The sequence below is a fragment of the Coturnix japonica genome, chromosome 8 (genome assembly GCF_001577835.2).
Source record: "Coturnix japonica isolate 7356 chromosome 8, Coturnix japonica 2.1, whole genome shotgun sequence".
NCBI classification, from domain to species: domain Eukaryota; kingdom Metazoa; phylum Chordata; class Aves; order Galliformes; family Phasianidae; genus Coturnix; species Coturnix japonica.
The window spans coordinates 20,372,532-20,397,484 of record NC_029523.1 but is presented as its reverse complement, the minus strand read 5'-3'; the positions used below and the strand labels follow the sequence as shown (position 1 = coordinate 20,397,484).

The 24,953-nt window shown below is 40.6% G+C and overlaps 1 protein-coding gene across 2 annotated transcripts in view; it reads left to right on the top strand.

Moving 5' to 3' along the window:
• Positions 1 to 24,953, top strand: part of LOC107317605 (BEN domain-containing protein 5-like) — an 801,512-nt gene that overhangs the window by 590,722 nt on the left and 185,837 nt on the right. For both annotated transcript variants that reach the window (XM_015870495.2, XM_015870494.2), the window contains exon 7: positions 15,103 to 15,192. In XM_015870495.2, the coding sequence (XP_015725981.1) occupies positions 15,103 to 15,192 (90 nt within the window). The remainder of the gene's footprint in view (positions 1 to 15,102; positions 15,193 to 24,953) is intronic.

Below are 24,953 nucleotides of genomic sequence, written 5' to 3'. Positions count from 1 at the left end.
GATTCCTTTTCAGCCATATTTTAATTAGATTTAAATGAAAATTATATTTCATTGTTTGCTCTCCCAAATGCTACAGGTGATTGCTCTGCCCCCCCAATTAGTAATATTTAGTTTATACCTTCAAAGCTTTTTAACTTATGAAATGAACTGTTTTTTGATGCTGATTATGTACCTGGTGCAGCAAGCTAAAGTGAATTCCCAGTCACAGTGTCGACTTATTTCATTGCTATGAGGACTTCAGGTAGTGAGGTACTCTGCTGTACTTAAGGGAGCGTGCATATTGTAGTTTGTGTTACTGTACAAAAGATAATCCAAATCTACTGAATTAATGGCAGAATTATGTTTTTGTCCACAATGTCATGCTTAAGGAGAAATGCCTGGAAGGCCTGAGAATGTAAAGAGATGAGGCCAATGGCTAAATGTGGGAAAGGGAACTGAAAGGTCAAATCAGGTTGGTGTTTGTGCTGAGATGAAGAGCTGCGGCTGAAGACCTGCTGAAACCAGTTATGAGGTACTAGATGTTCATCCCAGTCCATTAGACTGTTTACTTTTGCTGAGGTTACATCATTTCAGAAACCAGAGGTGATCCTTTTGATTGTTTGCAAAGGCATCTAGGTGCCGAGTTGCCTGTACACCCTTACATAAATGATCCCTCTGCAGAGTTTGCTGTCTGAATATAAGATAAGCAGCGAGTCTTATGGAAAGTCCAGAATTTATTTCTGGACTACTTTCTTCTGCTGTCTGTGTTTACTCAAATAATACCTTGGCTCAGCTGTTGCTGTAGTAGAGTAGGTTTTCAGGGAGATTGCATTGCTATCGCTCAATGATCTGTGTGGTTGTTACGTAAAAGCATAACCTTTATTTTTGTACAGGAAAATCTAACTTTGCATACGCTCTGCACATAATCAGAGCAACTGCTTTTACTTATGTTTACTGTTCATCTTGTCAGCCCTAGCAGTGCCCTGTTGAGAGGCCTCCTGGTGTCAAGTGCACTCTCTTTCTTCAGTATGAAAAGGAATTTGTGTTTGTAATGAATACTCATATGATAAATGCAACTCTCATGATCTGTGTTCCACGGCTGAAACAAAGATATTTTTTTAGCCTCACAAAAGGAGTACTGTTAGAATTAATGTGCAGGGAATCCATGGTGGCACATTCAGAGTCTATCTCATCAAAGGAGCCAATGGGTGCCCTTCTGTCCAAATTGATGGAGTGGCTTTCATTTACCCCAACAGTGAATTTGTTTCCTACCCAGCCAGACCTAATACTTTTTGACACAAATAGATGGGGAGGATCAGTCCATTAATGCACAAGATGTAGTAGCTATTTGGTGAGTTTTTGCCATGTTTGACATTTCAGAATGGAGCTTAATGATGCAGCAGTTTAGCATAAACAACCTGACTGCATGGGGACATTTCTTTCCCTCTTTCTGCTACCTTCTCCTCCAGGCCTGGAATTCTTGGTGTCCACATGACTTGGGACAACAGGATCCCTTTTCAAGTACATCTGCAGGCCCTGCTGCTGCTAAGCTTTCTTTGTGAGGCAGGAGCTCTACAAGGGCACAGGTTAGTTTTTCAGAGCTTAAAATAATCCTGTTTCCCTGGTTCCTCAGAATATGTTGTGTTTAAATATATAAGAAAAAAAAAAAGAAAAGAAAAAAAAAACTGAAAAAAAAATTACACACTTTAATAGAAATACTTTTCCTTCATTAAATTAAATCTCTAAAGCCCAACAGCATTTTCAGTGCTTATATGAAAATGCCAGTGGGGATTTGAGATTAAAAGCGGTATTTTTGTACAAGTCAATGAAGATCTCAATAGGAAAGAACACTCTTCAAATATAAATTCCTCCAGTATCGAGAAAGACAGATTTTCTACTTAGGTCCTTGATAATACTTCTCCCAGCCTTGTTATGAAATTCTGTTTTCACATATCTGATATAAGGCTGTTACACATTAGCTCTCCATTTAATGAAATCTTATTAACGGTGCCTTTTTTATTATAGAGATATGCCAAGCTACTCAGATTTAATTCATGTTTAATGGTAAACATGAGGTGCTGTGACCCATTTGTATGCAGATCAGGTTCTCTATTTCTACCCAAAAAAGTAGTAAATTTCACGTTAGAAGTAAAAGCATAATAATATCCACTGTTGACTCACTAGTATCATCTAGACATCATGAAAGGCCACTATATGTGTGTGATCCAGAGCCAGATATGTAGGAAAGAAATAGATTTTGAAAACAAAATATTTAAGAAAGCCATATTTTTCTTCTCCCTCTGAAGCCTTCTGTCTATTCAAGCAAATAAAACCTTGAAGTCTGCATTTTTGTAGATAAAATACTGAGTGATTGAGGTGCAGATTTTGGAAAAGTGCTTTCCAAATTTTCCCAGTAAAGAGGAAAGCATTATGAATTGTTTTCAATAATAAATGCATGCAGATGTGAAGTTCTTTTTGAGTAGCTCAAAGTGATGTATAAAAACAAACAAACAAAAAACATCAACAACAGGTAATTGTCACTAGTGTTATTAAAATGGGGGAAGTTAATTGTAAAACTGGAGAGACAAAAATGGACTGTAGGCAGTTACAGTTAGTTCTTGTACCAAGGGACTTCCCATATTTTGGGCAAGACTGTTGAGCCTGTAAGTACTGAACAGAAATAGGTGTTGTTGCCATTGTGCTTTTCCTGCTATGGTGTTAGTTGATTTTGGTTCCATTAGCACAGTTTGAAAATGTTTGTAGAACATAGTAGGAATGAGATGTATGTGGATTTCTGGGAGGCTGGGCCAAAAGAACTCTGGTTGCCTGTGGATGCTGGCATCTCATGAACTAGTTCTAAACTTTTGACTTAAATAGGATTTAGGTTACTTTAGTTGCTAAATCTGCTTTTGGATTTTTTCTTGAATGTCTTTTGAAAGGTTACTCATCAGTTTAATGGAAGACCAACAAAAATAACACAGGATTTTGAACTTCAGTCCTCATAATTCAAACAGTGCTACATCACATCCTTGATAGAGGACAATGACCTTCAAAAAGTTTTCCATTATTTTTGAAGCTTTCTGAAAATTAGGACAGTGGTCTGGGTTCAGCATTGACAACTTCTGAAAAATCTCTTTAGGATGTAGCCCTAAATGTCAGTTTGGACATGTCTGATCTGAGACAAAGCTGTGAGTTTGGTTTTGTTGGTTGACTTTTGTTTGTTTTCTGCAATGATTTGAAAATCTGCTTGAACTTAATGTCACAAATCTTATTTTTCCTTTCCTGCCTTGGAAACGTGCAGTTCTGCATTACGCCATCACTCTGGAAACAAAACTGCTTAAATACACTTTGACTCATGCCTGCTGTCTGTATGGTAATTCTTGTAGAACCTATCTTCGTTCCCATTAGCCACAGTTATTATAATCAATTGATCAGGAATGCATAGATAAAGCAAATTAGGAGTAATCTATTCTCTGTTTCTCCTAAATAAGTTCATAAACTCAGAAGGCAGTCACTGCAAGTGTTGACCTAAATTTTCATTCATATTAAGCTTTTCTGTCATTTACTAGTAGTTTCTAATGAAAAGGGCCATCAGGATTAAGTCTATCAGTTGCAGCTGTTGTTTTTCTACTTGTCTGGAGTATCTTTACTCATTTTTCTTTAGTTTGAAATCGCTCCAAATATCTCAGATGTTTTTTAATGGCAGAAGAGTGGGTAATGTAGCTTCTGTCAGAGATGTGGGTCAGACCAAGCAGGGACAGTCCTCGCAGCCTGGTGGGATGGAGATGGGCGAAGATGGGATGCAGGTGTTTTGCTGGCAGTTACGCAGGTGATTTAGCAGCCTGAATTTGGTAAGCTGTTTAACCCGCTTGAATTCATCACTTGAATGGGCTTGAAATTGCTTTTCTTTTACTGACAAAGGGCTGGTTGAAAAGTACCCCTGCTATAGCCTGAGGGATACTTGGGAAGGATTGCAATCGGGGGACACTTAGCACGAACAGGCATGCATGTGGTCGTGTTGTGTTCACCGATTTGTAACTCAAGGAGGAACCCCAAGGTTGACTGTTTGGTCTGAAATCTACCTTTGACAAAGGCAGATAGTGCTGAATTCCAGGTCCGTTGAAAGCCATTAGCATTCTCCTGCTGTATTACATGCAGATTTTTTTGGCTCACAAGAATAGCATCATGTGGAGTATGCATCCTATATCAGCAAAAGAAATGCTCACATGCAGAGGATAGCTAGGGTTTATAAGTTTTCTTAGATGTATGAACAACTCCCTCTTCCACCTCCTCCATCCTTATTTTCAGCTGACATTTCCCCTGGCTGTGTTTTCCCTTCCTCACTCTTCTGTCCTTTCAACAGATTGGGGTGAGAAGGGTTGTTTTTACTTTAAATAACTTAAAATCAGCAGTACAGTCTTTGATCTGTCACTATCCAGTATTGGCTGACCTTTGGGTCATCTGATCTTGTGTGGGACAACTCTAAGCTCTGTTCTGTAGCCCTGGCTCAGGAATGCAAATGCCAGGTGGCAAAGATCCTTTTGCTTGAGGGGATGTGGGTACAGCCCCCATTCAAATAGAAATAGCTGAGCAGTCAAAATTTTATCAAATGACATGCTCTTCCATGTTGAAAGTTATGCTGTATTTGTCCAGGAACTTCTGTACCATAAGTCTGTACATTGAGTCGCTTTGTTCACCAGTGTCATTTGGCTTTGTATGGGATGGTGTAAAGGGGTGAGGGGGAGAGCTAATTTACTTAATTTTACTTAATTTGGGTCTTCCCATTCAAATCAGAAAAAAAAATAGAAATGCTTCTGCAGATGCAGCAAGATGTCTGCAAAGAAAAACGTACTGCTTATCAACAGAAGAGACTTTTCCAATATAGTTGGTCAGTGAGTTTGATTGTCCAAATACAGTCCCAGTGACTTTCTCATTTGTTGCCAACAGTGTGCACTAAGTGGGACACCATCACCATAATCCTGTGTGGTAGGGTCCTCCCTAAGGCTAAGCACACAGCAGAGAAACATCAGTGTTTCTGGACACGTTTTCACTGTGATCATTGCCACTTTGTTTTGAAAAACTGTTGCTGGCTCAGTCACCTTTTGCTGCTTTAGAGATTCCCAAATAGGCTGCATCAAATGAAGGTGAAGCCTAGAGTAAAACTGTGAGATGTCTTGCTGAATACCAGATCATTTTCAGGACAATGGTAAGGCAATTGAAAAGAATACTCTGTGAATGATGATGTTCTTCATGAATCCTTTTCTAGAATCCAACCTCTATTAGAACATCTGTACAGGATAAAGATGAGGCTGTGGGTAGTAGAGTTTGAGTTGAGTGACACGGTCAGATTGCACAGAAGATAATTGCGTTGATGCCATGATGAGATTGACGTGGTCTGAAGTGTCAAAGACCTGAATGAGGTTGGATGGTACATGTGTGTGGGCAGGAAGGTTACTTAAAGTTCTTTGAAGTGGTTTTGTTCCTCTTTTCTCTATTTTTGTGGGTGTTGTAACATTTGCACAGCATGCGTAGCTGGCACCCTTTGTAGTGCTGGATGGGTGAATACATAAAAAATGTATCACAAGCAACGAAGTCCTAGGCTTTATGCTTCTTTGGCATTGAGTAGCACATCAAGTTTAAGCTACTTAATTAAAGAGCAGTAAACAACATGTCAGTGTTGATGGAAGGAAGGACACCATCACAGGATGTGGCATCTCTCTGTGGTATCAATTACTGTCTGTTTTTTTTTTTTCTCCTCTTAATTTTTTTTAAGTAAATATCCCCATTCTGCATACTGACGCACATTTTGTATTGATGAGAAATATAAGGCTTTAAAAAACAATTGCACTGTAGCCTCATTACTATGAAAAATCCATTACATGGAAGTCATTTGTCAAAGCCAACTGTTTAGTTGCTGTAATTTACATATTTATCAAGTTTGATTGGAATGTAATGACTTTGACTTTCTTTATTTTTTTAACCTTTCTAACCCTCTTTCCATGACGAGGGCATTTTTTTTTTTTCTTCATGGAAAAGGGCAAATCATAATTCAATTTACATTCATTAATAAATATATGTATTAGGTTTCAAATTTCAATATTTTATTTTGGAAACGAGTTACATTTCCATGTTCTTACATATAAATTGATGTGGGGTCTTAACAATCCGTGAAGCTTTTGTCCCTACTCGGGGATCTGGCTGGCAAAGAATAGGCAGCGCAACGCTCTGTAAATGAGATAATGAGTGTCAAGATATGCAGTTAATATTGGATCTCCATAATTCTAGTAGTTGAAGGATCAGACACGCATGGGTTTCCAGCATAATCACATGATTTATTATGGATGATTACTTTCATTTGCATCCATTGCTGGGAGGTTTGTGACAGAGCACCAACTAGAAGCATTATATTCCCTTGAATACAGGTCTAGAGACCTAGGGGACTGCTGAGGACACTGATCCACACAAGCATCTTACACCCCAGTGAGTTGTTACAGGACAGACAGGCGGAGGTGATGAGAGCTTGCTGTAGCAGCTGATACTAGGAGTTGTTAAAGCTGAGCAGTGTGGCACTGCTTGTTTGCAACTGGCCTCAAGTGAAGAAATCTCTTCCTCCTGCTAAGGAAAAGGCTAGAAGATATGTTGCACTGGCTGTGAGAGTGACAAGTGAAGAGCAGAATGCCAGCTCTTATCTGAGCATTGTAATTTTCTCTATAAAAAGCTCATAAGGACATGAGAATTGAGCATATCTCTTGTGTTCCTGCATATAGGAGTTCATTTGAAGGGGTTACCCAATTCCTCTGGAATATTCCATTGCCTGAGCAAAAGCTGAAACAGGGCATGCAAAATTAAGGTATTTAAAAACAAACATTAGCAGCAACAGAAGAGGCAAGTGAGGAATAGACTGAAATTCTGTTAAAGGAAATTGCTGGCTGAATACCAAGGAAAATATCCTCGGGTGAGACAATGGAATCATTTTCTGTAGAAACTGGATGCTTGCCAGATGAGGATGGTCTAGATGGGCTTGAAAGGTCCTCACCAGATCAAATGAGAAAGAATACAGATATCTTGGTGGCTAACTTTGAGATGTAGTGAATATCAAGCAGCAGGTGGTCAGGTTGATAGATGTAACCAATGTGACAAAAAATGATCCGCTGTAGGACTTGTGGCATCCAGTTCATCAGCCCCTTTTCTGTCCTCTGCTGCTTCACAGCATCTCCCACTTGACATTCCAATCTTTGACGTGTCCCATCCTTTAAATAAATGATGACTGAGAGTGATCCCCTTGAGCTTCAACTTGGAGTGTGTTTTTATTAATTTATTTCTTGCTGTGCTAGATTTCTCCCCCTCCACTTTTAAAAGCTCCTTTGACTTTAATTAAAATTCTCCATAGGCTTATTGCCTCGAGAGAGAGAGAGAGAGACAGTGCACATGTATAGATTGGTTTTAACAGTTTGCTGACTAGCTATGTGGTACAAAGCTTGCACAGCCTTCCAGTGTGTATATGTATGCAGACAACAAAATGATTTTTCTCATGTACATTATGCTGTCCGTTTGACTTTACTCCTGAAACTTGTTGCTAATTAATATTGAGACAGAAAGTGCAATTAGAATAATTGTACTATAGAATTGTTTGAGTTGGAAGGGGCCCTTAAATGCCATCTGGTCCAACGAACAGGGAAACCTACGGTTCCATCAAGTGCTCAGAGCCCCATTCAGCCTGACTTTGAATGTCCCAAGGACAGGGCATTCAGCACCACTCTGGGCAGTTAGGATCGGTAAGCACTTGTGCATGTGAAGTTAATGGGCTGCCTGCAGACATTAGAGAACTCTGTGCGAGAAGCTGCAGAAAAACTGGGCACAGATGTAGCAGGTTGGTGTAGACTGCTAGAAGAATTTCTGTGTCCAGGTAGAATTTAAACATTTTGGTTTTGTAACAGAGAGGAAAAAGTCATTTAATAGTCTGTGAATCAAAATAGTAACTTACTTAATTCTTTATCCTTAACGAGGAACAAACATGCCCACCCTTTGGACATGCATCTCACCATTTTTCTATGAAGGAAAAGAATGTGGCAGGACTTTATCCTGCCAGGGCACAGAACAGATGCTACAGGCTAAGTACTCCTATGTGTGCAAGAGAGCTGGTAACACAAGTTCTCACGAGTGAGGAGCTGCTTTCCACCCCATCTTTGCCTTCCCCTTTACCTTAAAAAGGGCTGTTTTCTTATCCTAATTTGAAAACAGTATCTAAGGTTACAGTACAGACAGGATTGCTTCTGGGCTGCTTTAGGGATATGTATGATTGTTTTGCCCTGTTGTGAGACAAGAGCTGTCTGCATCCCCCCTCTTGCTGAGGTGTTTGAAATTTGCGTTGGGTATATAAACCCCTCTGCTGAGCACCTTAATTTTTTGGTGCTACATGCTCAGGTCTGAGTTCTAATTTCAGGCAAGCAGAGAATATGAAAAGAGAGGCATCTTTCTTGTCTTGTAGACTCAAGGCTCTCTCCAAAGGCAGTGCTGGTGCTTCCTGGAGGTCAGTGTCACGTTTCGAGGAGCAGTGTTCTTCATGAATCTCATTTCAGCAGGTTGCTTTTTTATTGACTGCAAGCTCAGCTACCAAAGAACATACTGTCATAGTTCAATAAAGGCCAAAACCTTTTGCAGAACACCTTATACATCCTGCTTGGGATCACTGCTTTCAAGTCGGGCCTTGCACACAGAAGTCCTTTGTTCTTCTTAACCCTGTCAGTTTCTCACCTTCTTCCCAGGGTCGATCTGATGCAGCAAAAAGAAAAATAAGGAAGAACAAAACAACAGTCTCCTGTGTCTGTAATTAAGCATGGAGTGTCCCTATTCCTTTATAACAGATATTCTGGAAGAACAACTGAGAATGGTTCAGGATGTTCATATCAGTGTCTGAGAGGTAGAATATAGGAGGTGAATCCAGTGACAACATCGGTTGCATTGCAGTATGCTTGGCTGATTTCAGCCTTTGCTGGCAGAGGAAGGAAACCTTGATTATTTTTCACTTCTTTTCCTCCCAGAATGAGTCACACCTTACTTAGAACAAAACAGCAATGTTCCTGTTGAAGTCTTGGCTGTTTCTTAAGAGTGTGGCAGTGGTTGGTTTCTAGGTATATCTTTTCTGATCTCCACCTGCTGGTCTTGCAGTTAGTCCATTCTCTAATAGTTTGTTGGCCTTGTGAGATTAGAAGTGCCAGACTAGTGGATTCTGGGGTTGCATCTCCAAACAGCTGCAGATAGCCTCTTCAGCACTCCTTTTTATTTTCCTTTATTTTATCTGTTTTGAGGTCCCATAGTGCAAGGACGCTGCTCTGACTCTAAAACTTAGGAGAATGTTGTGTAAAGCTGTACTGGAGCTCTCAGTCCTCTTCTTTACACATGCTTATACTCTTTTTTGTTTGTTTGTTTAATTATTTTTAATTTTTTAATATGGAAAAATCTGAGCACTGAAGTTAATCACAGCCAAATCCACAGCAAAACTGGAACAAGGTGTCCTGGCTGCTCCTGCAACTGCTGGACCACTCTGTGAGTGGCTGGTAATTCCCTCTTTGCTATCTTGGCTGAAATTCTGACATAAATTATTCCCTTATCTTTCAGCCCATGCATACTTTTAGCAAACAAACATAGCCTTAGCCCTCTCCACTGGAGAGAGCTGATAGAGAATTGCTTTATAACACGCCCTAGCAATATCTTTTGAATCCCTGGATTTTTAAAAATATCTGAAAAGATACCAATGTAACGGTAGTATTGCAGGTGGAAATGTCTTCCATCTGAATATTTTACTTCTAGCCCTTTATATAGAGTGAAAGCTGCTGAGACAGGGAGCATTTCTAGAGGGGAAGGTAGCTGAGAAAAAAGAACAAGATTAGGTACCAGTTAGCACTGATTCCTTCCCTAAAGGTGAGGCCTGCTTCTGTGGCTGCAGGCAGCTCCATGGTGTTTCTACCTCTCCTTGCTAATGTGGGGTTGTGGAGTTAAGAGAAGTTTGTGGAACAGATGTAGGTCTTTATACCGTTATTCATGATAACTGGAGAAGTGCTGCTATGTATGTAAGATACTGCTTTTCTATCTGCATCTGCTGTAACATATTTTAAAAGAGATAAGTGGGATGTGTTTTGCTTTGCTCAGTTTGCAGCACAATACCCACCACTGCAAGAAAAAATGAGTATTGCAGATCCACATCCATACATTCAAATACAGATGGGTGTGTTCTGATGCTACAGAATAGCATTGAAAGACGCCCAAGTAAAATGAAGACATTTAGAAAAAGTGGGCTAGAATGATGTGGTGGGTTTTTTTTGCTGCTGGTAAACTTTATTTTCTTGTTCTATACCAGCTGAAGGACACAAGTGTTTTGTGGGATTTGGGGAATGATTTCTGGGGTTCTGGGATTAGGCATCAAATTTAACAAGATGATATATAGCTTTGAGGAGACACATTTGATGTACCACTTAGCTTTCCCATAATTTACTGCCTGCCTGTTGTCTCTGGAGGGCAAGGGGTTTATCTACACTCCAACTTGACTTTATAAATAGCAAAGCAGGAGTGGGAAAAAGAAAGTAGGCTGGGGACCTGCCTGCTAAACTGTTGTGGTATGATGGTGATGCAGGTAGGTGACATTAAATGCTACTGTCTGCATCCTTAATTATGAGTTGTCATCACCTTGGCCATTTGAGGACGATAATGTGCTGTTCATATTCCAGACTGCTATTCTTATTCATAGAACTGTATGTTCTAACATTCAAAGGGGTATGTATAATTTAAAGACAAAACCTGAGGTTTTTTAGAAGTGTTTTTTTCAGCAAAGAGGAGGAGTGAGGAAAGACAATATGAGTGTACCTTGACTGGTTTTGCATGTGGTTAATTTTCCTGATTCACAAGGGTACCAAACTGGCAGCATCAGACCAAACAGAAAAATGATTGCTTCCAAAACTTAATGGAGATTAAAAACAAACAAGGGGGACTGTGAGGTAAGGAAAATCTTGCCCCACAATCATTTGCCATTTCTGATTTGCAAATAGCTCTGCAGTGTCATTTGATCTGTGCTTCAGCACGATTTTACCAGGAGACACTTTTGGCCTTTTCCTTTACAGTCAGATCCCTTTGCTGGGCTATTAGGTTGAAAATGCAGTCAAGTATTAACATCGAAACTGTTTATGTAACCTCCCGCTGCATGCAACCCCTCCAAAATACCTTGCAATTGAGGGAGGGAAGGGGAAGGAAAGGATGAAAAGCAAAAGCTGGATGGAAATAGTAGCTGCTCTGGGATTTAAATAGGTCAGCTCATTTCAGTAAATAGAAGTTAGGCTGTTGATATGTGCCTGTCTGGTTAAACTGTCATTGACGTTCACTTAGCTGCATTTCAACGGAGGTTGTTGGCCATTAAAGAGGTCTGAAAGGCATCGTTACAAAGGACTTGAAGGAGGAACAAAGAACTAGCTAGGCAAGGAGACCATTCAGGTATTACACTTTCAGATTCCTGGTGGTACTGAAATGTGTTGATAAGTCGTTCAACATCTACCTTCAGAACACTCTGAGCCTCTCATTCCTACTCCACCCTTGTGATGCCCACGTATAGCACAACCCTAAACTGTCCTTTTTTCCTTTTGGTTGGAGCGTATTTAATTGGCTTTAAGCAGGAAGAAACCCAAATCTCGTGGCCTCTGAATAAGGAGCAGTTATGGAGGGGGAATACAATGAATGTCTTAATCCTGTGTCACCCTGTCTTTGAGACACTGTGCTACATTAAATTGATTTTGCAAATGAAAGCTAAAAGCTAAGCAAAAGCCCCCAGTCTATTTTGCCTAAAGATGATTTTAGTGCTCTTTATGTTTCCCTAAATGACAAACCAATTTGTTACCTGCCTACATAAACATTTGCCTATATTAGCACCAGAAATGCTTTATTTTTATTAGCCCAAACTTTATCTTTTTATGAAGACACAAGGGCCCAGTAAAATTAGTGTGCAAATATAATACCCAATTTGCATTTTTCTATGGTCAGCAGAAAAGCTGAGCAAAATCAATTTGATATTAGGTCAGCATATACATCAATAAAGCATACACGCACACAGGACCATTGTAATGGTTCCTGTAATTTCTATGCTGCCAAAGTAGAGAGATTAAATAATATTAAATGCTCCAAAATAGCTTTGCTTTTAAGAGGGATGTAAAAAGAGAAAGAAGAGAGACTTTGGTATAAAATGGGCAATAAAGGATAATAGTTGCACAATCTCCAACTTTAAAACATTGTGACAGCGATCTCAGATGCAGGCTTCCTGCTAAAAGGCCCCAGTTCAGCAAAGCTCTTTTGCCAACACTTACATTTAAGCCCATTTTTAAACACAATAGAAGCCTGTCAAAGTAAATCATGTATTTAAGCACCTGACAGAGTCAGGGCCAGAGCCTGAATGAAAATCTGGAACTTGAGAGGTTTGGGTACAGTTTTGACCATGCCATGCAAGACTGTGGCTGGGTAGAATCCAGGCACAATTTGGGCTTTGTTGAACAAAACTTCTCTGTGCCCTAGATGGGTTACTTAAACACGGTGGGAGGTGAAGACAGGCAGCAAGGGCACCTCATAGAGGTGATTCCCCTGCATGGATCTGACCTTCCATGGGTTCTTCTGCAAGGCACTTGAAGTCCTGCCTATGCTCCCTTCAGGAAAAAAGGGACTCAGAATAGACATCTGACTTTCAGATATTATAATGCAGTCTTTGCTTATTTCTGTGGTACAGAAGGTACCCATTTTACTTGCTTAGTTTCTTTGCACAGCCTATGTGAGGCTTAAGAAAGAGGATGTTAGGAAGTAGCCTGCAATCCTACTACAAGAAGGCAAGAAGAGTTTGTGTTTATTTGACTCCACTTTGTCCAGCGGGATTTGGTAGGGACCAAAAATGACATTCTTTTACAACGTGTGTTGCTGAGATGTGTACTCCTACTTGAAATGACATTTGTGACCAGAAGTAACAAAAACAAATGATATTAGGTGCTAATCTGTTCCCTCGGGAAAAGCCAGAGTACAGTAAATGCTGCTTAGATTTCATTTGCTAAAGAAGTTTAACGTGGCTGAGACTAGACAGCCAGGACATCAACGACATCAGTGTTTGCTTTCAACGCAGATGTTGTAGCTCTGTTGGACACAGACAAGGCAAGTCAATGCAGGAAAGTGTAATGCAATAGAGTTCTTTTCCTCTGTGGAGCCTTCAGCTCAATGGGTTTTGAATACAAAATGCTGGCAACAGTCTGCCTCATACTGCAAAACACCGGAGAAAGGAAGGCAACATGAATTTGTCTTGCCAATAGATAAAGAGGCAAATTGTTTAAGTCTCGGTCAAATTCTTCAGGCAAGGCAACTGCAGTCAATGGTGACTGCAGCAGTAGCCTTCAGATGAGAAGGAAAATGTTTAGTTCTGTCTTTAATATACATGCTAGAAGAAAGAGTAGATCTGCCATGCTCCCACCCAGCCACACTGAGTGGGATGGGAAAAAATGAGATGAAAAAGCTTGTAGGTTGAGATAGAGGTAGGGATATCACTTACCTTTTACCCTCATAAGCAAATGAATTTGACTGGGCAGAAAATTATTTTAACTTACTACCAGTTGAAATAATCTGAGGTAGTGAGAAACCAAGGCTAAAATTAAAAGCCTCATCTTCCATGGAAAACTCCTCTTGTTACAGTAGATTTCCTATCCTGCTCGTTAAAGTTGGTTTGCTGATGCATCTCCTTCCTCCCACACTACTCAATGCAAACAATGTGGAGTGGTCATCAGCTTCTAGCTGATGGCATTGTGTTCCTTTCTGCTGCCTCCCACTTTTTTTCTGCAAACAGAATTGACCCCACATCTGCTGTTTCTCAGAGACATTCTTTCTTATATTTCTTTGCCTCCAGGGCTCCAAAATGCCAGTGGTGAAGTTGGAGCATGAAAGAATGAATGACTGGTTAAGTTGTGGGGTGTGTGGCTGTAGAACATTTAGAAGGGCTAAGGAAATAAATGCCCCACAGAGATCTGTTGTCCCGTGTGATCTCAAACTCCAAATATATCTTTCTATGTTTGGATATGCATGTAATGCATATACCTAATTTACTTTATTTTTAAAAGAAGCTTGGATTTAGTTTTTAGTTGCCTTTCAGTGTAAAAACTGCTTCACAGCAGAGATTTAAATCAAATCCTGCTGTGTCTAGTACTTCCCCTGCTGTGTGTTCAGATCTAGGAAAGATGCTAACTGAGGTTCTGACCTCCTATGGTCCTTAAAGTCTGCAAAACCACTTTGAAGAGGAGTAATTTTTATTTCCCTTTTTGCTGAATGCTGTCACTGCACAAACAGAGGGAACACACTGAGTGACCCAAGACCCATTTGCTTAGTTTACAACTAAGCAAATGGCCAAAGCAGTGCGGTTCAAAGATTGGGTGGGGGGGAAATTAAGTGCTCCATTAGCTACCTTTTATGGTCCTACCTCAGAGGTCCTCGCTATTTAACTTAACAAGGCAGGTCATTTCCTTAATGCAGTGCATGTAGTTATTGTCTCACCCCAGTTTACTTCTGATCTCTTTTCCATACTTCGATATTCCTGAATACTTCTTTTCATCAGAGCTGATGAGGACCCAAATAGGAGACAAAAGAATCCTCAGAGCAAAACCCATGGTAATGAATGTCACTGGTTAGCACTTCACTTTGGTTTGGTTCTGCTAAGGCTTGCATCAAGTGTTATGCAAGGTGCAATTGCCTTTATGACAATGGAAGCCCGATGTTCTTGTTGCCCCAGGGGGATGTTTATCACAGGTGAGAGAGAAATTACAATGCAGTTAAACTCCTTGTAGTAAATCTCAGTTTTTAAAAGGAGAGCTAACTTTGTTGTTGCAGGTCTGGCTTCATTTCATTAGATTTGCAGCCCATGTGCAGTCTGCTGCTGTGGCCTGGTGCAGAGACCCAGTGATGCTGCCTACTTTAATTATGGATTGTGCTTATTTATAATGTATGACCAATTTTAATAAAAGGATATGCTTTAATATTAATGTTCCTTTGTGTCCTACATATGGAACCCAGTTTAAGGATCTTTTGTCTCTCTTTTTCCTTCTGCCACCTGCTACTCTGCTGCAGTGAACCTGCGCCCAGGTGCTGAACAGAAAGTGGTGTTCATCACTGCACGAGTCCATCCTGGGGAAACGCCTTCTTCCTTCGTGTGCCAAGGTGAGTGCCCACAACATCGTGGTTTTGTAAGAAGAGAAAATACCAGATCAGGTTTCCTACAGATTCACTTGCTGGACTTCCCTAGTTTTGTTGGTCTGATAGAAGGCTGAGTTCACATAGTGGTTTTTGTTTTTTTCCATAATGAAGATAGTAGGGAGTCTTTCACTTCTACCCAGAGATCAGTGAGACTAATATCAATCCTGAGACTTGTGAATATTAGCTGAATTTAGTCAAAACTGAACAGTAGGCTCTGAGATTATTCAGGCTTATTTGACAGTTCAAGATGCATACATGTAATACGATGGCATAAGGCTCCTTCCTCTAGGAGAAAAAGGATGGAAAAATTCCAGGAGTGGCTCTCAGTTGAGTGCTAATTTTTCTCACTATCTACTATCTTCAGCATCTTTTCCACTGTGAAGCAACGGCTCTAGCTCTCCAGTGTAATTCTAAGAGGCCTCTATTTGTCTGAAGCTGCTGCTCTGAGAAGCGCAGCTCCCAGTGGCTGACAGCTGTTCCCTGCACAAAGCATTCCTGCTAAAAATAGAAAGCAAATTACCTAGCTCGTATTTATAAAGAGCTGTAAATCCCAGGCTTGTGGGTACAAATAAATAAATAATCCTGGCGTGTGTTCGTATAACTTCATTGTATAGGTCTGAAATATTGTACTTACGGTATGTGACTTTTCACGGTGGTAAATTGTTGGTAGTATAAATCAATGCAACTTTCCTGAAACCAAGGGAATGTGTTAATTTACTACATCAGCTCGGATATGGCCCTGCCTAGCCAATGAGTTGCATCAATCAAGCTTACGCAGAGCTTATTACATTGGCTGCTCATTATGCTGCAGATGGGTTTGCAACTGGTCCTGTTGGTACCTAAAGACCTCAGTAGGGATGGTCTGGCACGGCTTCATGGTCTTCTCTGTATGTTTCTCATGTTGGCCAAGTCCCATATCTGGCATCTCTCTGAGGCAGAAGGTCAACAGCTGTCGCTTTTTGCTGTCCTAGCCTGATGGGCTAAGGGAGTACCAAGCCTCTTCTCACCCACCTATGAGTAGCAAAGGTAAAATGCTTCCTATAAGAGAACAGACCTCCATATCGAGTGCAGGGAAACTCAGTGAGTTTTCCATCTCCTGTGGTAGCATAGTCAATGTAGAGTTTTATAGTACACATGGTGTTTGTTAATGAATATGGATTTTTAATTGGATGCTTTGATTCTGTTCATGGCTGCTGGCAGAGCCCTGTGAAATGAGGGCTGAGGCATGCTGCTGAGGTGGTATTTTGTAAGTGATATTATTTTGATAATGTAGAGTTTATACAAAAAGGAAGGGGGGAAAGATGTGAAAAAGCGGGTGGCAAATTTAGCCTGATGAAACAACTGGATGGAAGTCATGCTCTGATTGTCTCAGGAAAACTTCGCGTTTTGCAGGAAAAATAAAACAAAAAGAGAGGGGGAATATAAGAAAAAGGGAGGGGTCAGTCTTGGAGAAGCACATCAGAAACTTGCTGTGACTGCAGTTATAATGCACGCTTCACTCACTTGGAAACACACAGATCTGAAGGCACTGAACTCTGCTGTGCATCGAGCCATTCTGCCCAGTGCAGATGAAGCTGCCTTGTGTGTATAATTAGTGTCAAGACAAGTAGAAATGGCAAACATTTCAAGGCTGTTGCTGTGTTGTTTCTAGCATTGCCAGATGTGAAATTGGGTGCTTGCTCCATCTTTGGAAACTTTTGCATGGGAGGGTCAAAAGAAGGGATGAAAAGGATCCCTCGGGCAGTCAAGTGAAGGCATAATAAGGAATTTTATTTCTGGAGTCCTGGGAGGAATTTTGGCAGAGTTAGATATTGCAGATTTAATATCCAAATGCAAGCCCAGTCAGTGCGTATGGAACATGTCAGGATTTTTTTCCTCGGTAGAGAGATTTCTTCTCGAATGCTTGATTATACTCACCACCTGAAGTATTAAGATATGGAAGCTAATCCCAAAGATTCCCCAGGTGCAAGCAGCATCTTATATATGGAAGAGCAGTATTTTGACTGCCTCGGCCTGGATAATCAGCCAACAGAGGAATCAGTGTTAAGTTGCAAGTTTTCATTTTTCATTCTTTTTTTTTTTTTTTCCTGAATATTTTATTCAGTTCTGGGTTGTCATCTTCTTTAAGGCACTGAGCTCCTAACTAACTCATTACCTGTCTTTGGGCTAGCTGCATCTCTTCCTGCTCCCTAGGGTAGCGCCAGCACCAACTTCCTAGAGCCTGACACCAGTATACTCTTACATCTTCCACTCTCTGGTTAGGCAAGATGCCCTGAGAAGAAAGTTATCTAGTCTTGATGCATCAGTGTGTACTTGGTCCTGACTATGGATCTGCTGTTTTCTACCTTATCCATGTGAGGAAAACCTAAACAAGGATATTTGCGTACCTGTGGGGAAAAGCCATAAACGCTTCTCTCTGTTCATTGTTTGGGTCATCCCTCGTCCTTCTCCATACTGAAGAATCCGCTATAAACTGGGTTTTTGGTGAAAATATTCCTTATTCATATAGATGTGAGAGTATTGTAAACACAGATGCAAACGTTATTCTCCTTTCTGCTGTGGAGTGCTAGCAGCAGTAGCCAGACTTCCCTAGAATCTTTAAACACCTCGTCCAGCAGTTAAAAACAAGTGCCATAATATTTCACACGTGGTGCAGCTGCTGAGCTGTAGCTCTCTTCATTAAAAGGCAGACAAAACCCCAAAGGGCCTCTTCACAGAAAGATGGATTACAAACCCTTTGTTTCTGTTTTGGTCTTTTAAGAGTTATTACAGTGCTTCAGGTCAGCCTTTTTAGGACATTTTTCTGATAGTTCTTAACTGCCTGTTGTGAAGTTTGAGGTCAGAGATGGAGAGTTAGTCAACAGAGAATGCATTGCATGAGTACCCTTTACATCCAAGGGTTGGACAGTGCTCTCCTCCTCAGGCTGTGACAGTCATTGTGAGCATTGATGCTTGTCATGTTTGGGGATGAGCAAGTAGGAATAGGGTCTAGGATGAAGAGGATTCTGTTTGCAGTTTAATCTTATGAACGTTTTCTAACAGACTGGAGTCACTGCTGCTACTGGAGGGTTCTTATCGCTTAAAAAAAATAAAAGTGAGAATTAATTTTACAACTTGAATTCATCTCTTGTGGGCTGTTCAGAAAAACCTTTTATTCCAGTGCTCTTAGTCTTATTTTCCTCCCCTTGCCTGCTAGATTTTCTTTGTGGGAGGCAGCAAATGCACGTGGAGTGTTGTGAAAGACCTGTTGGCTAGCACGTTGAAATTTGTCCTGTATGCTTTGGCTTTTGCCAGCATATTTGCAAGTCTAGCACCTGCAGCTCTAGCATCTCTAGATGTACTTAGCCATGGACTGTCCTCATAGGCTCAGCATCTTCTGTTAGAATGGGAGTTATTTGTTGTCTTCATAATGTTTGCCAGTGTGATGTCCATGATGCCATTTAAGTGCAGAAATAAAATACGGTCCTGTAAGCATTTACTCTAAATAAAGTTTGCTGAGCTGGGAGCCCAGAGTAGAAAACTCAGTGCTATAGAGATGAGAGAGGGATCCCACAGCCAGGTTTGCGGATGCAGAGCATCATGTACTAAATGCAATTTGACCTGAAGCTGACCTTGAAGATTATGGGCTGAACAGGGAGCAGCCATTAAAAAGAAAATGTAAGGGAAACAGGCACCTGGGACTCTTATCCATAAGAAATGGAGCAAAAATGACTTTTCAATCAATCTCTTTTCATTACCTCTGTTTAAATGAATGCTCCCTCTAGCTTCAGCTTAAATCAGTTGATATGAAATGAAGAACCAGAATACACTGGTCCATGTCTTTTGGTTTTCAGTTAACATTCTCTCTCTGTTTTTAACCCCTAGTCTCTTCCCACTAGAGGGCAGGAAAAAAAACAACCCAAAACCTGACAACATTTGTACCAATTTTGCTTCTGAACTTAAACAATGTGGTAGAAGGGGGCAAGCTACTTGAAAACAAGGTTTCCACCAACTGTCTTTGCTGTTGTATAATAACTCACCAGCCTAGTGGGGTATTGAGCTTGTACACTGTGTGACTAAGGTGCCGTTTCCCCCTTCGTGTGCTACAAAGGATTTTATTTCAGGACAGATTCAAGATGTCCTCTTATTTATTTGTTTATATATCTTCTTGGAGGATCCTGGAAGGAATTAATAACAAGTAAATTTGCTGCAACAGACCAGAGACTTGTCCTCCCTTCATCCCTCCCTTTTTTTTTTCCCTTGTGGCAAAGACCCAATGTAATTGTGTAGAGTCATTCAGGAACTTGTTGCTCCTGCTTGAGATTTCTGCTGAACTTTGTCATTCGCTATGAAGAAATAAGAGAAATAAGCTGTGCATGGGTTAAAAGTTGCTTTTCTGCTTCCTTCACTAAGCTTAAATCTTAGAGCATTAAGAGTGTAAGTGATAGTGGGAAGACAGGACAGGGCATGTTTTAAATACAGGAGTATTTGCAGCTAATGAAGCCTTTACACATGAAAAAGACCTTCCTGAATTAACACAGGTTATAATCTTGCGTACCAGTTTCTAGAGGATAAATTTCACCTAGAAAAATAGAACTGTGTTCCATAGGTGTTGGTATAGGATGCATTTCTGTTACTGAGGAGATTGGAAATAAATAGTTTCTCCTCTTTAAGGGGATTAATACTGTCTTCCTGTCACAAAAGTACGAAAATGCTGAGCTTCCATTCCTTTTCAGTATTCACTTGTACCCCTTGCAAGCCTCCTCTACCACCTGCAATTCATAGGGAAATGCATCTGCTATTTCTGCCATTGCAGAGTGCCATCTCAGAGGTGACTGTTCTTGGTTAAGGAAAAAAAGAGAAAACTAGTTCTATGAAATGAATGGCATCCTGCGTACATAAGATATGATGCATATTGTTGTGGTGGGAGTGGATAGAAGCACTCTGTTCATTTAGCCACAGCTTAGCACTTAAAAGCAATGAGGGAGCATGGCAAACAGAAGCTGAAGTTCATGGTCTCTTTTATAGGGGTTCAGGAAACCTAATGATGAGAAGCAGACAAAGACAACAGAATTCAACAACCCAACCATAAAATGAGCTGCAGGGTTCTCTTAAAGTTGCTAGACTGCATTCATCCTTCTCACTAAGATGTTTTTTTTTCCTTTAAGTGCACAGCTCCTAAGCTTTAATACAAAGGGAAACATTCTCCTTGACTTCTAAAGCAACATGAAAAACGCTATTGTCTGTCCCTTGTAAATCTCCTGGATGGGATTTTAGTGTGAAGTATCCCAGGGGAGAGAGGTTGTTCTGAGAATATAAAGCGTCCATATTGGAGTAACGGAAATAAAAGCTCGTCTTAAAAATGTTGATGTAAATAGGCCATAAGAAAGAATTTCTGTTACCCAAAGTGACATTAGGTATTACAAGATAGCACATTCTGAATCAAACTGCTGTGGTGTCAGGCAGGCGTGAGAGGTTACACAACTGGTTTCCTGAGCTGAAGGAAATTTATAATGAGGTTAAATTTTTCTGGCTCTGTAGTTTTGTTATTCGCTCTCACTGTTCACTCTTGGTATTCCTTTAGCAGCAGTGGGACTGTAAATCTGGGCTCAGCAGACAAGTTCACCCCATAAGCTTAGACCTGCATGGTCACTTTGCATCTTCCACAGAAGGAGTGGACCACTCTTAACCCCTCATCCCTAGGACAACAAGGTCAGCTTTGCCTACCCAGCTAAGAAACGTCAAGTGGTTTTGTTTGATTCAGTTTGCTCTTTGCCCAGGGCAGGCATTTGACTACCTCTGCTTAACTAATCCTCTTTACAGTAATCAGAGTTAAAGGAGCCCTTGGTCTTCAAGAGAGAATTGAGAAAGGCTTCACTGCACAACAGCAGGCAAATTTTGTTTGTCTCCGGGTGGGATTGCCCAATTAATCTCTTAAACATGCTGGTTTTGCAATGTTTTTTCACTGCTCATACTTGTGACTAACCTTGAAGATCATTTCCCCTCACCCCTAACCAATCTGCCTCTAAGCCACAGCACATCATCTTTGTAACAGTGCGCTGTGGCACTTTGTTGGTGTCTGAGGACAGGAAAAAGAGAAAATATTGATATAGCTGGACTTCACATCACTTAGCTCCCCTTAATTGTGAAGCGGTCAGGTTTTCAGCTGGAAACTACAATCCAGGTGAATTTTGAAGATGTTTGTCACTTCCCAGTTATCAGTTAGTTCAAGGCCGTTTTACATGCATTTGACCCTGAATAGCAGTAGGAAGCACATGATACTCCTTTGGGGAGTGTTATTATGCTCATGTTGTATAGTTTCTCTGGGCTTCAATGAGAGAGCAAGCCTGTAGGAAATACTAGGTGCACTGTCTGTGGCCAAGAGCATCCAGTGCACTGTGCATATAGCTTTCCTCAAGGAGCTTGATTTCACTGGGTCACATAGTGCTGGAGGACCAGGTGTTAGTGGGGAAATCTTGAAGTCCTGTCCAAGAGGATTTAGACCGGAGAATGAATAAGCTAAAATCAGAACACGGCTGTAAAACAATAAGAAGTTGGTTGGGTGTTCTCTTTGGATCCCACCTGAGTGGCTCTGTTGTCGGTGTAAAAGCAATGGCTCATAGTAAGTAACTGTCATTAATTTCAAGGAGTCTATGCTGTGAGCTGAGCCCTTTCTGTAAGGGCAACAGTGAGATATGTACTGATCGAGCTGCAGGTGTTGTAGCAGCATGTCAGGTTTCACAATTAGCTCTCTTCTTGTTTTCACACTTTTCTTTAAGCCTTTTCTTTCTCCTTCAGTAGCATCCAAGCTCTTCCTCACAACTGATATTAATCTTGCTAGTCTATCATTTCCAGCTTTGTCTTCTGACCCTTTGTTCTTTGCCTGCCCTGACTCAGTTCAACTGAATTGATTTTTGTTTTCATTTTGTTTTCTATTCCTTTGTCTTGGAGATGCCCTGTGCTTGCCTTCCTTCTCCTTTTGCCACTGCAGTCGCTGCTGCTGCTTTAAGGAGCCTGCATTCATCTGTGGCTAGGACTTGGCTGCTGAAAACTTTTCTTTGACATGAGGGCACCTGGGTGAAATTCTTCCTCTGCCCCTGAACAGGTTGCTCACCTGTTTTGTGTGTGTCAAAGTATTGTGTACACATTTATAAAGAGTCTCCTTGACTTCTGCCACTTAAATCTCCATTCGAGGGCAAGTAGAAGGGACTTATGATGAAAGCAAGTTCTTCCCTGAGAGAAAAGCACTTTAGAGGTCATCTTTGCTCTTTCAGTGTGGTCCTGGTTTGTGCTCTAAGGATTGAAAGATGGGGGTAACAGGGCACATCTTCCAGCCAAAAGTAGACATGCATGCTTTACCAATCCTGCTTAATGTTATCTTGGAAGAAATATAATATAAAGTTGCTTTGATGGATAATACTCGGACTAAATTCTATTAAATTCTTTATGAGCAAGGAATTAGAATGTGGGTTTGGGATCATAGAATCATTAAGGTTGTAAAAGACCTCCAGGATCACCTAGTTCAACCACCCACCTACTACCAATACTTCCCCACTAAACCATGTCCATTAGTACAATATTGGAACACTTCTTGAATACCTCCATGCGCAGTGACTCAGCTGCCTCCCTGAAAGTCACCTATCCCAGGAAATCTGGCACCTTAGTGTTAGGCTGCCAAGTAACCACTTCCATAGGTGCCCCATAGTGCCAAGTTCAAGGGTCTGATATATTACATGTTCAGCAAGGGGTCCTACAACCTTGGCACTCATCCGTCCTCTGATGTGCTTTACTCTTTGCTTTTTCTGTATGTAGTGGATAATTGGAGATGGCTGAAAAGCTGGATAATTTTTTTTTAATACCACAGTGTTTCAAATAAGGTTTTATTAGTAATACTGTAAAGTCTCACTTTTGTATTTCTGTTGTATTTTTATATCTTGTATTCTTGTCTCCCTTCCCACATTTTTGTCACTTTATCACTGAGGGAAGAAAATACGAAGGGGAAGAGGGAGGTTGGGAAGGGAAAGAAAGAAAGAAAAAAATAATCAACTATTGATTTGTTTTCACAGCTAAAAAAGGGAAGAAAGGAAAAAATGTGTAGGACTTCTTTATGACGAAAAACATTTCCTTCTAAAGTTAGAAGAAAAACTCAATTTTGCGCCAGCACACAAAATATTAAAAAAGCTGAGTCTTGCCTCATGTTATGGTCAAACATAAGCCAGGTTTTTGTGTGATGACAGAACAGATACTGCATGGGTAGTAACAGCATGGCAAGTCATGATGCTAAAGTGAGAACAGGAGGTTGCAGGTTCCTTGCTGCAGAACAAACCAGTCAGCCCTTTTGAGCTTTGAGAAAAACCTGGTATAGTGTGAGGTGTCCCTGCCTATAGCAGGGGAGATTGAACTGGATGATCTTAAAGGTCCCTTCCAAGCCAAACCATTCAATGATTCTATGATCTGTGAAAGGGTGGCAAAATGGAGTTGCAAAATGCCTTCTCCCAACAGATGGTACAAGAGTACTGTCTTTGTTAACTTGCATCTGTTGTCTTCTGGGGAAGAATGGGGAACTGTAAGCTCTGCTCTCCTAGGTCAGAACTGGAATCCCTTGGAAATGAACCCGTAATTCACTGCAGGCAGGCTGGCTGTCCTGCGCTGAATCAGTAGTTGAGAAGTGATTCCTGTAAGTGATTTTGAAATAAAACTTTAGACCACGGTGCTCATGTTAGTCTGAGGTCTCAGCTTGCCTCGTTTTCAGTGGCACTCCTTCCCTTCAGATTCCCTTCTGATTCCTCCCTTTTTTTTTTTTTCTTTTTAAAATTTTTTTTTTTTTTTTTTAATTTTTTTCTTCTTGATAATGTTCCTAGTGATAAGAGAAAACTAATAACTTGACTTTAGATTCTGTGGTCATTGTGCTGCCAGAGTCTAAAGCCATCACTGCTAAGTGCTCAGGGGACAGGTTCTGTCTGAGGGCTGGCTGGCACTTGAGAGTTCAACTGCATCGAGGCAGGCTTTGAATGTAGAATGTGGTAGATTATTTCTTGAGAAATTCTTATTTTGGAACAAGAACATCTTATTATTCCTACTTAGTTTAATATGCTTCAAAGTAGATTCTGCAATAAAAATGTCTTCTAACAGAATTCCTAAGGAAATGTTTTCTTCCTGAAGGAGCAACAATAAAGCTCCTCCGTGCTTAGAGAAGCCCTGAAAGTTCTATCTTGCTAACTTCTTTCCTAGTGCTCTTCAGATGGAAATGTGTACTCCTTACCCACCTGGTGAATTTTACCTCTTCATGCAGAGATGCTTGTGACCGGACCTACTCATGTGAGGACAGTTTGCTCTCTGAACATTCCATCTTCATTGTTAATTACCATCACCTTCAGGATATTCAGTGCAGCTTCATTTTCATAGCAAGGCTTTCTTTGGAGGGGAAGTGGAGACTTACAACTAATTCTGCTGCTTAGCTGATAGAGAGTGGTCCTCATTATTTCTGTAGAGCTTATTCTTGCCTGGATACCATGCAATGCAAATAGAAAGAGATCCCTCTCCACTGGTGAGGGGTAAAGCAAAGCTGTTGCGGTGCTGTTGTGTTGTTTTTTTTTTCATGTAGAGATATGGTTACTTTTGTTGTTTTTTGTTTTGTTTCTTTAAATAAAGATTAAAAAATAATAAATCACAGAAAAAAAGTTTTTTCTTCCTGTAGCCTGGTATAAGCAGCTACCCAACAAGTCCCCTCCAGCAGCTCTGGCAGC